This window comes from Lycium ferocissimum, chromosome 11 (genome assembly GCF_029784015.1).
Source record: "Lycium ferocissimum isolate CSIRO_LF1 chromosome 11, AGI_CSIRO_Lferr_CH_V1, whole genome shotgun sequence".
Classification (NCBI taxonomy): Eukaryota; Viridiplantae; Streptophyta; class Magnoliopsida; order Solanales; family Solanaceae; genus Lycium; species Lycium ferocissimum.
In genome coordinates, this window is record NC_081352.1 from 28085628 (window position 1) to 28097757 (window position 12130).

General features: G+C 34.8%; 1 protein-coding gene across 1 annotated transcript; it reads left to right on the plus strand.

Annotated features, from left to right (window-relative positions):
* Positions 1–474: 474 nt before the first annotated feature.
* On the plus strand, positions 475–8486 carry LOC132036274 (glucose-6-phosphate/phosphate translocator 2, chloroplastic-like). Its single transcript, XM_059426575.1, has 5 exons — positions 475–1008; positions 2185–2410; positions 2489–2711; positions 3430–3643; positions 8233–8486. The coding sequence occupies exons 1-5, from the start codon at positions 526–528 to the stop codon at positions 8242–8244; spliced, it is 1158 nt and encodes a 385-aa protein (XP_059282558.1). The 5' UTR covers positions 475–525; the 3' UTR covers positions 8245–8486.
* Positions 8487–12130: the final 3644 nt, after the last annotated feature.

Below are 12130 nucleotides of genomic sequence, written 5' to 3' on the forward strand. Positions count from 1 at the left end.
ATTTTCATTGCTTGTTCCATAAAGCAATAACTTTTATCAAGGGTAAATTTCTTAGATAGTCAAAATTCACATAAGTATCACGTTTTTTCACTAAAATCAATTAACTATATTTTCTAATATAAAAACTACATAATTATCATGTTTTTTCATCAAAATCACTTAATTATATATTCTAAACAAAAGTTATATAACAAAAGGTTACTTAACTATATTTTCTAACACAAAAGTTACATAACTATCACTTTTTTCACTAAGGTTACTTAACTATATTTTCTAACACAAAAATCATAAAACTTTCAAATTAATAACACAAAAATCACACTTGCCCAAAAATCCAACTTCCAATAGTCAATTTTTTTAATTCTTTTTTTTTTTTATCTCAATCTTCCAAAAAAAAAAAATCCCCTGTTTTCCATTAATGGTTTCTTGACTTTTTCAACTTTTTATACACCCTTAAACCCCCTAACAACATTTTGTATCCAATTTCTTTCATTATTTCTTCTTCACAGAACTCAATTTTTATCAATGTCTTGTTCCATAAAGCAATCACCTTTATCAATCACACCTTCTAATTTTATTCCAAAAAGGGGTTATAATAATTCAAATCTTGGATTTTTACAACTCCCATCAATTCCAAAAACAAAGATTAATAAAAAATGGGATAAAAAACCTCTTTACATATCAAGAATTGTAAAACCATTGATATGCAAAGCATATGAAGCTGCTGATAAATCACAGCCATTGGATTTAAATATTGAGTTACCAAAACAATCAAAGTCTGTTGTTAGTGCTCAGAAGGTTAAGATTAGTATATATTTTGCTACATGGTGGGCATTGAATGTTGTTTTTAATATATATAATAAGAAAGTTCTTAATGCTTATCCATTTCCATGGTTAACTTCTACTTTGTCACTTGCTACTGGTTCATTGATTATGTTGATATCATGGGCTACAAGAATTGCTGAATTTCCAAAAACTGATCTTGAGTTTTGGAAGACTCTGTTTCCGGTAAGAACTATGTGATTTTTGTTTAATGTTAGGATTTGGGTTCAAGTGTTTTCTGTTGCTTGGCGTTTGTAGGGTTTTTGCTGGGGTGGTTAGGGTTTTAGGAGTTTTATGTTTTATGTTTTATTTCGGTAAGAGTCTAGTGTACGGAGCGTTACCTTGCATTTATGCAAGAGGTTGTTTCCACAGCTTGAACCTGTGACCTCGAGGTCACGTGGCAGCAACTATACCAGTTACGCCAAGGCTCCCCTTCTTTCATTTTCATATGTGTTATCTGTAAATAGACCCTTGTGGTCCGGGCCTTCCCTGGTGTCGTGCATAGCGGGAGCTTAGTGCACCAGGCTGCCTTTTTTTTTTTTTTGATCTGTAAATATTTTAAGCTGTAAAAGTTATGTAGTATTGTTATATACTCCCTCATTCCAATTTATGTGATGATGTTTGACTGAATACGGAGTTAAAGAATGAAAGAAATGCTTTTGTTGGGGCTGTTAGGGTTTAAGGAGTTTTCAAAGTTATGATTTTTAGCAGGGGCGAAGCTAGAGTGTCGGCCAAACCTGGTAGCTTTGGTTCAAATTTTGTATTTATGTTCAGATTATTAATTTAGAACTCAGTAACTTAAAAAGATTAGTATCCGGAATCCTGGCTGCGCCTTTGATTTTTAGTATTGTTATATAATCAAACCGCTCTATGACGACGTCCCTTCTCTGAATACGAAATGCTTTTTTAGAGAACGTATAATATAACATAACATGAATTCTCTGAATACGAAATGCTTTTTTAGAGAACGTATAATATAACATAACATGAAAAATCGGTTCCAAAGATAACTTGGCCATTATAGTGAAATGTTTTTATAGATAGGTCTGATCGAATAGTACTTTAGTAGTTTATGAATATACAGGTCTCGAGTTTCTGGAATGAGAAACTCTTAGTAAAGAGCATTCCTCCTTTACTGGCGCTAGTGTGCTAATGTGGATAGGATATTGGATACATAAAGCAAAAAAAGAAGTTTATCAGTATGTAAATTTTATTTGAATAAGATTGAGAAATTAACTTTTACCCCGGTTACTTTGCGTTCGGTCATATGAATGGAGAGTACATGGTTTTTTATTTACTTACTTTTCATCATTTTTCAGATAATATTCTTTAATTTTGTGTTATTTTTTGGTGGTGATGTAGGTTGCAGTTGCTCATACAATTGGGCATGTAGCAGCCACAGTTAGTATGTCTAAAGTTGCAGTTTCCTTCACTCATATAATCAAGAGTGGTGAACCGGCTTTTAGCGTATTGGTTTCAAGGTTTTTGCTTGGTGAGACATTTCCGCTTCCGGTATATTTGTCGCTTGTGCCAATCATTGGTGGTTGTGCACTTTCAGCTGCAACTGAGCTCAATTTCAACATGACTGGTGAGAGCAATTATGATTTACATAGCATTTAATCATGCAATTTCGGTTATGTGTGTATTTAGTTTATTGTTATTACAGGTTTTATGGGGGCAATGATATCAAATCTTGCATTTGTGTTCCGGAATATATTCTCAAAGAAAGGGATGAAGGGGAAGTCTGTTAGCGGGATGAACTATTATGCGTGTTTGTCTATTATGTCTCTGTTAATTTTAACACCTTTTGCAATTGCAATGGAGGGCCCCCAGATGTGGGCATTAGGTTGGCAAAACGCTGTCTCTCAGATAGGACCCAATTTTGTTTGGTAAGAACATAAAACTTCCGCTTCTCATGATGAGTGCTCCCAGTGTTTGCAGTTTTTGACGTATTCTTTGCTGTCGTAATGATATTATACATTTATCTCTGGATACATATATTATATCAGTTTGAGGCAGATTACATCTTCGTCAAAGTGACTTGAATCATGGTTGTCTTGTTTGAAGATTTCAGAAAGCTAATCGATGATTTAAATCATGGAGAATTAATCCCATTTTGTCTTGGCTTCCACAGGCATCATCTGTATTAACGGATGGTGTCTTATAGTTTGTTTGGCCAAGCTTCCATCTACTTATTTTGAGAAGTGTTTTTTGTCAGATACACTTTTAGAAAAAATATATTTTTTTGCTAATCATTTTGAAAAGTATTTTAGCTTAGAGCAGTACTTTGTGCTTGACCAATGTTCCAAAGTGCATATGGGGAAAAGCTATTATTTTGAAACACGAAAAACTTCTTTCTTGTTACTTTTCCCTAAAAGTTTGGCCAAACACCTCAACTTTCTAAAATAAGTACTTTTGACTCTCTAGAAGCTTTGGCCAAACAGGCTACTAGTTTCTAGCTATTTCTTGCATATATCTGAATCATTCAATTAACTGTTGCTAACAGAATTGCTTGCTTTTGTGGTTATGTTAAAGTTTCTTCAGTAATCATTTTCACGAATAGGCTAATAACAGTTTTTTCTCTATGGCTTTGATATATGATATCAGGTGGGTGGCTGCGCAAAGCATATTCTATCACTTGTATAACCAGGTATCTTATATGTCCTTGGATGAGATTTCTCCCCTAACGTTTAGCATAGGAAATACAATGAAGCGGATATCTGTCATAGTTTCCTCTATCATAATCTTCCAAACGCCTGTCCGGCCCGTCAATGCACTTGGAGCTGCCATTGCAATCCTAGGAACCTTCATTTATTCACAAGTGAGTTTCTTCCTCATTATCTATTTAGACATTACTTGAAACTTTTGCCGCACCAATAATTCGTATTACTACGTGTGGCCTATATTGTTCTGCTGCCCTCTCGTGTAACTTGCTGTTAATGACAAATTAAGTCTTCAACGGCTAAAATATGGGCGAGTGAGCATTAAGAACGACAAAACAACTGCCTTTGTTTTGAATACTCTGGCCGTACATGTTACTGAGATATGCTAGCTGCCCCCCCCCCCCCCCCGCCCCACCCACCCACCAAAACCGTGCTCCAATTTATGTGAAGGTGTTTGACCGTGTGTGGAGTTTAAGAAACAAAGGGAGACTTCATTTGAAACTTGTGGTCCAAAATAAGCTATAGATATTTGTGTGGATATAAATCATCTCATTAAGGGTAAAGTGGGTATTTTAAAGTCAAATTTTCACAAAATATAGAAATGTGTCATTCTTTTTAGGACTGATTAAAACTGAAAGAGTCACATAAATTGGGACGGAGCGAGTATCTGGTAGTACAATGGTCATCAGTGTATTTAATTTTTTATCATGCTACATATATTACGTCTGGAGATAAATAAAATCTCTATGATAATTGAGATGACCGTTACCAAAGCAGGGTTGTCTTGCCACGGTGCTCTAGTATAATTGATTAGGATCTTGATTCGAATATGATTTCAGTAATCAGACTGTTTTACTTGATACATTTAACGGGTGGTACTGACTCAATTAAGGACTTAATATTGAATAATGATCCGGTACTTCTTTTAGTTACTCTGAGCATTTTATACACCAAAAATGTACTTCCCATTTAAGTTCATGCCCTCATAAAATTTATATCCCTTAAACTGGCGATGTAAGGATGATTTATCTTGAAATAAGCCAAAAAACGACCATATTCTGTCTACAACTTAAGCTGTTGGAGCAATCACAATGCCTACTTATGTGTCACACCCTAATTTCCGATAGGGCATGATGGGCACCCGACCCTTACCTAGGGCCGAGCGAACCCGCAGACTTTCGTAATACTCATAACCATACTGGGCCCGCAAAACATGACACAAGTACATAATGAAAATTTTTCAGAAAACAAACATGCCTTTCATCTTTATCAAATCAAATAAAACTAGTACCGTATGAAATCTGCCAACATATGAAGTTCGTAACATAATGCATAATGATACATCGGCTTACATAGCCGCTTACAAAACTGACTTCTCATACACACGATACTGTCTGCAAAGTCTCTAACATAACTCCAGATATCATAACATAAGCACTCTGACTCGGCAGCACTTCGGGAGAAAATGGAGCTCGCCAATCCCGCTGGAACATCTTCTACTCATCTGTATATACCTGCGCGGCATGAAACGCAGCCCCCGGAGAAAGGGGGTCAGTACGGAATATGTACTGAGCATGTAAAGCATGGCATACAGAAAACGAGGTCATAACCGAAGTAAGGAGTACAGAAAGTGAGCATAATAGCCAGAATACCAAAGTGCTTGCATCTGAAACACAAATCGTACATCAGAGGTACAGAAGACAAATATAATAATCAGAATGCCAAAATGCTTACTCCTGAAATACGAATCATGCATATCAATGTCATGTATCATATCCGGCCCATAATGGGACTGAGTGACATAAGCGAATAATCATTATATACATACCGTAACACATCATAACTTATCATATGAGGTGACATTAACCGATGTGGGATTCGCCTAAACCAATGTGGATTCGCCTAAACCAGTGTGGGATTTGCCTAAACCAATGTGGGATTTGCCTAAACCAATGTGGAATTTGCCTCACCATTGGGTTTGCCCCACCACTGGGTTTGCCCCACCATTGGGTTTGCCCCACCACCGGCTCTGATACCAACTGATCATACTCCAGAATACATATATACATCATATAACGTGTCCCGGCCCTCCAGTGAGGGACTCGGTAAACAGAATCATCATATCATCATATCAGACTTCGTATCATATTTCGGAATACACATCATACTTCAGAATACAGCATAGTGCGCACGATAACATAACCGGCCCGGGAATCGGCGAAAAATGTAACAACAGAATGCACGAGCGTTAATCGTGAGTAACCAAATACAGTTTAAAACATTTTCAAGGACTCAATAGGTTAATCAAAACAAACCATCATTTAAAAGCCAAAACAATAGTCAAATCAAGTTTCCTCCGAACGTCACTCGGGAACAGATCAAATAGAGCTTTAGAAATCATAGTTACGTATCAAAATCATATGCATAAAAATCCTTATTTCAAACTCGACAGATAAATGAGCGATCATACTCGGGGGTCGGAATCATAACCACATTAAGTTCTTTCAAAGGTCGTCAGAACTATACAAAGGAGAGTCGCGGGACCCACGGACGAGCGTCAACCCAATCCGGGCCCGCCTATGAAAGTTAAAGTCATTATACGTTATAAGATCATTTGCGAACATATCAAAGCAATCCGGTTCTGTCTATGAAAGTTACGGACATTGTTAGACATAGGAGCCTTTAGGAACAAAACCGTTTACACAGCATTTCAAATTCAATCATATCAAAGACATACGGACCATAGCTTGATCATATTAAGGATGCCAACATTAAGAAGCAAATATGAATCATAAACATGCCCGGATTTTACGAATAGAATTACCCCCGAAGCTCATAACATATCATAACTTACTTATGTCTAGGACATGCCAAAGGAAAAGAAGGATAAGCTTTACATACCTCATCCGCTTCCTAAGCTATTCCAACCTTAAGTCTCGGCTTCTCAAAATCTACAATATCGTCGTTAGACACCAAGCATTAGTCGTAAGCACTTAGGAATCCAATTTCCAAGCTAGCACTTTATCTACAGAAATTTGGGCAGCATTTCCCCTATAAATTCAACAACCCCGAGAATTCAACTCGGCCAATATCATCAACAACAATACCAACAACCATTCCAACCACATCAATAAGTAATTCAAAACGCATTCTAACATTAGTAACTCTTTTCTATACAATTCGACGATATTTTATTTTCATTCAAATCAACCGCACACGATCAAACCAACATCAATATTCATACGTTCAAGTACTAATCCAAACCATTCAAACAAGGTTCAAGAACACTTCGGACAATCCACAAAATGTTCAAATCAGCCCATCCAATACACAAGGCAACCGAAACCTTCCAAGTCCAAGAAAACATCAACAACACATTTCTTTTCTTCCAAATTCATAAACCATACTAACAATCCATACTTTAAAAACATTAATCTCATAAATACAAGAAACTATATTAAGATTACATTGGCTTCCAAAACAGCCCACACGATTTCAACTTTCATTTGGATCATTAAATCTTCATTTTCACATAGAATCCACAACAAGAACAACCAAAATACTAAATAAAATTGGCTCATTCTTGCCATATAAAACAGCCTACTTTCGGCCACAACATCAACACCATGATTTCATGAATTTCATTCATTTCCACATACTCAATAACACCCAAACATGCTAAATACAATTAGTTTTTCACTTCTACACTACACCACACATACACGCCCACACAACACAACACCATATTTTCATGAACTTCATTCACTTCTACATTTCACAACATGTACAAATCATCCATAAAACACATAAGGAAGATTAAACCTCACCTTTTTCCATCCATCTTCTCCCACGGCTAGAATTGTTCAAGGCAACAACGAACGATTTAATTGCTCCAACAACTACTCCACGTCGTAGAGGACCTTCCGATTAGTGGAAAAGCTAGAAGAAAATAATTTTTCTTGATCAATTCCCATGGCACCATTTTTTTTCTCACCATGGCCGAACCTCCCCTTTTTTTCTTCTCCAAGGTTCTTGAAATTTCTAGGAGATGATAAATGATGAAGATGACTTAGTTTGTCATCTTTTATCACATATAAATTGCATCCAAGTGGCCCATGGCCCACACCCCACACATGGCCACATATGGCCATTTTCATGAAATATTAAGTTTTCAAAATTTCACTTCTAGCCCCTACAAATGTAAAGTAATCACATGCACCCTTCATAGCTTGAACTAATCAAATTTGGCCAACCAAGGGTGGGTCCCACATCTCACGGCCACATGGCCATTTCTTGAAATAATTTTTTTTTTCCAACTTTTAGCCCCTAATTTCCCTCAATATTTCCATCCAATAAAATTATAAGCAACTTGTGCATTAAAACAAAACCGAAAATAGCCTTATCCTTAACTTGTCGCAACCGATCTAAAATATTCCAATGCACAAAATACGGGATATAACATTATGAGTATAGTTTACACAGTACTTTCTTTTTATGTACCTTTTAGTAATTGATCGAAATGTCTTCTTGTACTAATCTTGTGCAATAGTAACAACATATATTACATTTTGGAGAGATCCGTATACATATCAATTGCATTCGGAAGATTAAAACAAAATTTGGAAGACAGCCTCTGAAATTATTTGCAATTATAATTTGCTGAACACTTTCATTTATGGTTATTCTGCATTTCTGTCGTGAAGAACACTGTGTTTGACCATTTTCGTTCTGTTTTTTTCTCGAGCAGTCAAAACAATAAGTTAGTCTACTAGAGGGATATCGAGATCCATGGAGGTGACTGAAGGTACAGAGATGTTGTTGCAGCTTTTATTGCTCTTTCTCGCGTTAGCTCAATGAGGATCGGAGGGTTCATTATCTTTTAATCCAGTTCTTTTATTCTCCTGTTGAGTTTTTCTCTTTTTCTTTGTCCAAAGTGGGATGAGGTAGATATGCAAGTTGTGGGAAAATAATGTGTAGCAAATGACTAGACAGTTGATATTCTTTAGTATAAGTAGAGGCAATATTAAGTTATTTCTGCATCTACACTCCTCTATATCCCAACCCAGGGCCTTATACCTGGCTATAAAAGAAATGCAGGACATGGCTGAAGTTTAGGCTTTTCTGCTTGAAGTTTAGAAAAAGAAAAAAAAAATGAACATAATGCACATATGGTTGCATTCAGCCGCATATAGCTGACGTTCGAGAAAAAATGACTGAATTTCAATCATATGAAACTTCACGCATTTTGTCTGAAGTTAGGCTTTTAGATACCTGATATCAGAAGTTAATGTAATATATTCGCAATTGTTTACGCACTGCAAATATTGCTTAAATGATAGTCTCAAAATTGAGTATCTATGCACTTTGAGGTAACTATACATATACCTTCTGGGCCATCCTTGAAGTCATATCGCCAGTGCATAAAAGTTCGAAAATCTACCCTTTTTTCATAATAACTTCAAACATTAGGGTGTGAAGTAGTAAAATTCACATCTAAAATTACAAATTTTGCGACAACTTCAAACATACGGATCTGTAAAATCTAAAAAAAATATTTCAGACCAATTACACCTAAAAGGTCCTGTCTCAAAGTAGGTGTGGAAAATATACAAAAGCCTATAGCATTAGAGGGTCCTGGGTAGGGACCGTTAGCTCTATTTTCTTGAAATTATTGAAGCGTACAAAATAATTTAAAAACTATCTTTTTATGACTAGATTCGAACCAAATCTCTATAAAAAGATTGAAGATTGATTGTTTGTTATTGATGCCACCCCCTACCTAGTGGAATCGAATTAGTAATATCAGTACTCCCTCTGTTTCAATGTACAATGTTAACTTATTTTACTGGGTACAAAATTTAAGAAAGAATGAAAAACTTTTAAAAATTTATAGTTTAAAACAAATCATAGATATTTGTGTGGCTATAAATTATTTCAAAAAGTAAATTTGTTTCCAAACTTAGAAAGTGATCATTATTTTTTTATACTGATTAAATAGGAAATAGGTTCATATAAATTGAAATGGAGGGAATAACATTTTTTTAAAAGAAATGGCGTGACATCATTTTTGTAATTTGTTTTAAAAATAATATTCTTTTTAATTTGAAAGCAATTTACTTCTCATCTTATATTTATTGGTAAATTTGAGCGTTTACTCGTAGCAAGAGCGTGAAAATTTGAGCAAACGAAAGATACGAAATAAATCAGATTGATAAAAGTACCATGTGAAATCTTCGATTACCGCGAAGGTTATGAACTTAGAAATGGAGAGCTATTTGAAGCATAACGAATGGGGAGCGCTTTGGAAGAACCGATTTGTTACCGAGTCGTCTAGTAGTTTACAGTAGAAGGAGTGAAAGCCACTTGACTATAAGGAGAGGAGCTCGGAAGAATTGGGGGAAGATGGGCACATAAGGAATGAATGGGAAGATCGAAAAGTTGGAAGAAGAAAGGACTTTTTGGTTGGACGCGTGGCAGCTACATAAATGTTATACTCCCTGCGTTTCAATTTATGTGAACGTTCTCGGAGTACGAGCGTCAAACTTTATAACTTTGACCATAAATTTTGACATAGATTTTTCAAGTTTGTAAGAATAAAATTTATATATTTAGAAACTATAGTCATGATAATTTATAATTCAAATAATTTTAAAAAAATGTGAGAAAAACGTGATCAAAGAAACACCTCGTAGACTCCTCAAATTCACATAAATTAAAACAGAGAGAGTGTTATGTTTTAAATTATATATTTTAAAAGTATTATAATCATTAAAATATTGTAATATATTTAAGATCATAAGTTTTTAATACGTGATCATTCAAATAAGATCACATAAAATGAAACCAAAGAAGTGCAAGATTGCATATTATGTCTAGAAAGTTGAGTAGGCTTGGTCCTACTTCTCATTATGACGTTTTTGAAGGAATCTGTAGGTAGTTTGAGGATGTCAATTTATTTCACTCAGTGTTAAAAAATTGAATTGTTAGGTAATCTATCTTATCATCAAATATCATAAGTTAATATTTTAATAATGTTTCTTGAGTCAAAGATCTTTCAGGAACAACCTCTCTCTCAGGCGGATTCAGAATTTGAAGTTTGTAGGTTCCTAGCTAGTAGTGTCTGTTGTTATTGGGTTCTCAGCTCAAATTTCTTATATATTTGAAGGGTTTCACATTATAAATACAAGGTTCGGATAAAAGTTGTGGGTTCCCGCTAACCCACACCCAATGGTGTGGATTCGCCCCTGACCTCTCTGGCTGCACAAAGTAGGGATAAGGTTTGCGTACACTCTACTTTTCTCAGTCCTCACTTGTATAATTACTCTTGATATGTTGTTGTTGTATATTTTAAGAATGCTTACTTACAAATATTCTTTGGATAATCTAACGGTGTAATAACTTAATTCTAAATTTTTTAATCTTCATTGGATATCTTCATCATATAGATTTATCGAAAGCCAAATCTTGAAAATGATCTCATTGACTCATTTGGATTAATATTATTATTATGGATTGATTGCTCAAATAGCACGAGTTTTTACATTCCTAATACTCCATTTTTAATTACTATCTTATTTCGTTAAAATATGTTAACTTTCACCGTCTTCTTCTTTACGAGTATACTTTCTTTAGCCTTTCCACTTCAATTTTGACTTATTTTTTGAAAAGGTGCAATTATAAACTGCCACTTGCACATGTAATATTTGCACCTTTTTATTTGAATTACAAAGCTATCTTTTTCTTTGACGTCTTTGGGAGTGCCAACAACCAAAATATATATAGTAATAATTAAAATAGAGGTTTCCTTTAACACGTTTAAGTTTTTTCCTCAACAGATTCTTGATAGTTTAAGGTTGTATCTACAATTTCTACGTGATTTGTGCAAGCAACGTATGCACGATATATTGTATCATTTTCTAGTTTTAAGACGTGATTTTTGTTTCTAGTTTAATATAATTTGTGTCATTTTCAAACTCTGTTGGTATGGTGGACTGGTGGGGTAGATACATATTTTACGATAAACGTTTATACACATAACAAAATTGAAAATTTCTTGTAGAACCTGTTGAGTTAATTTGCACGAACGAGCTAGTAAGCATTACTTGCCCAGTGTTAAATACCTTAAAAATAGCCAGACTAATCTAATTAACAATTTTCTTGAAATTTACGTACTCTCCTTAATTTCTGTAGAATACTTTTAACAAATGCATAAAGCAGGAATCTAAATAATGCATTTTTGTTCCATTCTGAGGGCAAATAATTTGCTATGCAGACATAAAATGATTGTCTATTGCTGGACCATTGTTTGTTAATTTGGAAGCAAATGTCGCAATATGTGCTAATCTTAATGATTTAGGACAGCCTTTAAACAAAAACTCCAAAGGTGATATGATGCTGATTGAAAAATGAAACAAGATTCTATTCATGTCTCCCCACGATTTATGTCTTGTCAACTTTTTTTGTTGGTTCCAAATCTTGTCAAGTTAATTTCATTAATTCTCAGTTGTTGACAGGAGTGGGCACCGTTTTAGCCGACCCAAAATCCAAATAGAAATCCGAACTTTTCCGATATTTGATTTGGATTTTTAGATTATGGATTGGAGTTTGGATTTTGTTTTTAAAATTTATGAATTTCGCATTGGATT

Bases quoted from the DNA above. Each gene is read 5' to 3' on its own strand.
- LOC132036274 (XM_059426575.1), top strand. From the start codon at position 526: ATGTCTTGTTCCATAAAGCAATCACCTTTATCAATCACACCTTCTAAT. The intron at 2,411-2,488 runs GTGAGAGCAATT...TTGTTATTACAG, and splicing joins GCTCAATTTCAACATGACTG to GTTTTATGGGGGCAATGATA. The intron at 2,712-3,429 runs GTAAGAACATAA...ATATGATATCAG, and splicing joins ATAGGACCCAATTTTGTTTG to GTGGGTGGCTGCGCAAAGCA.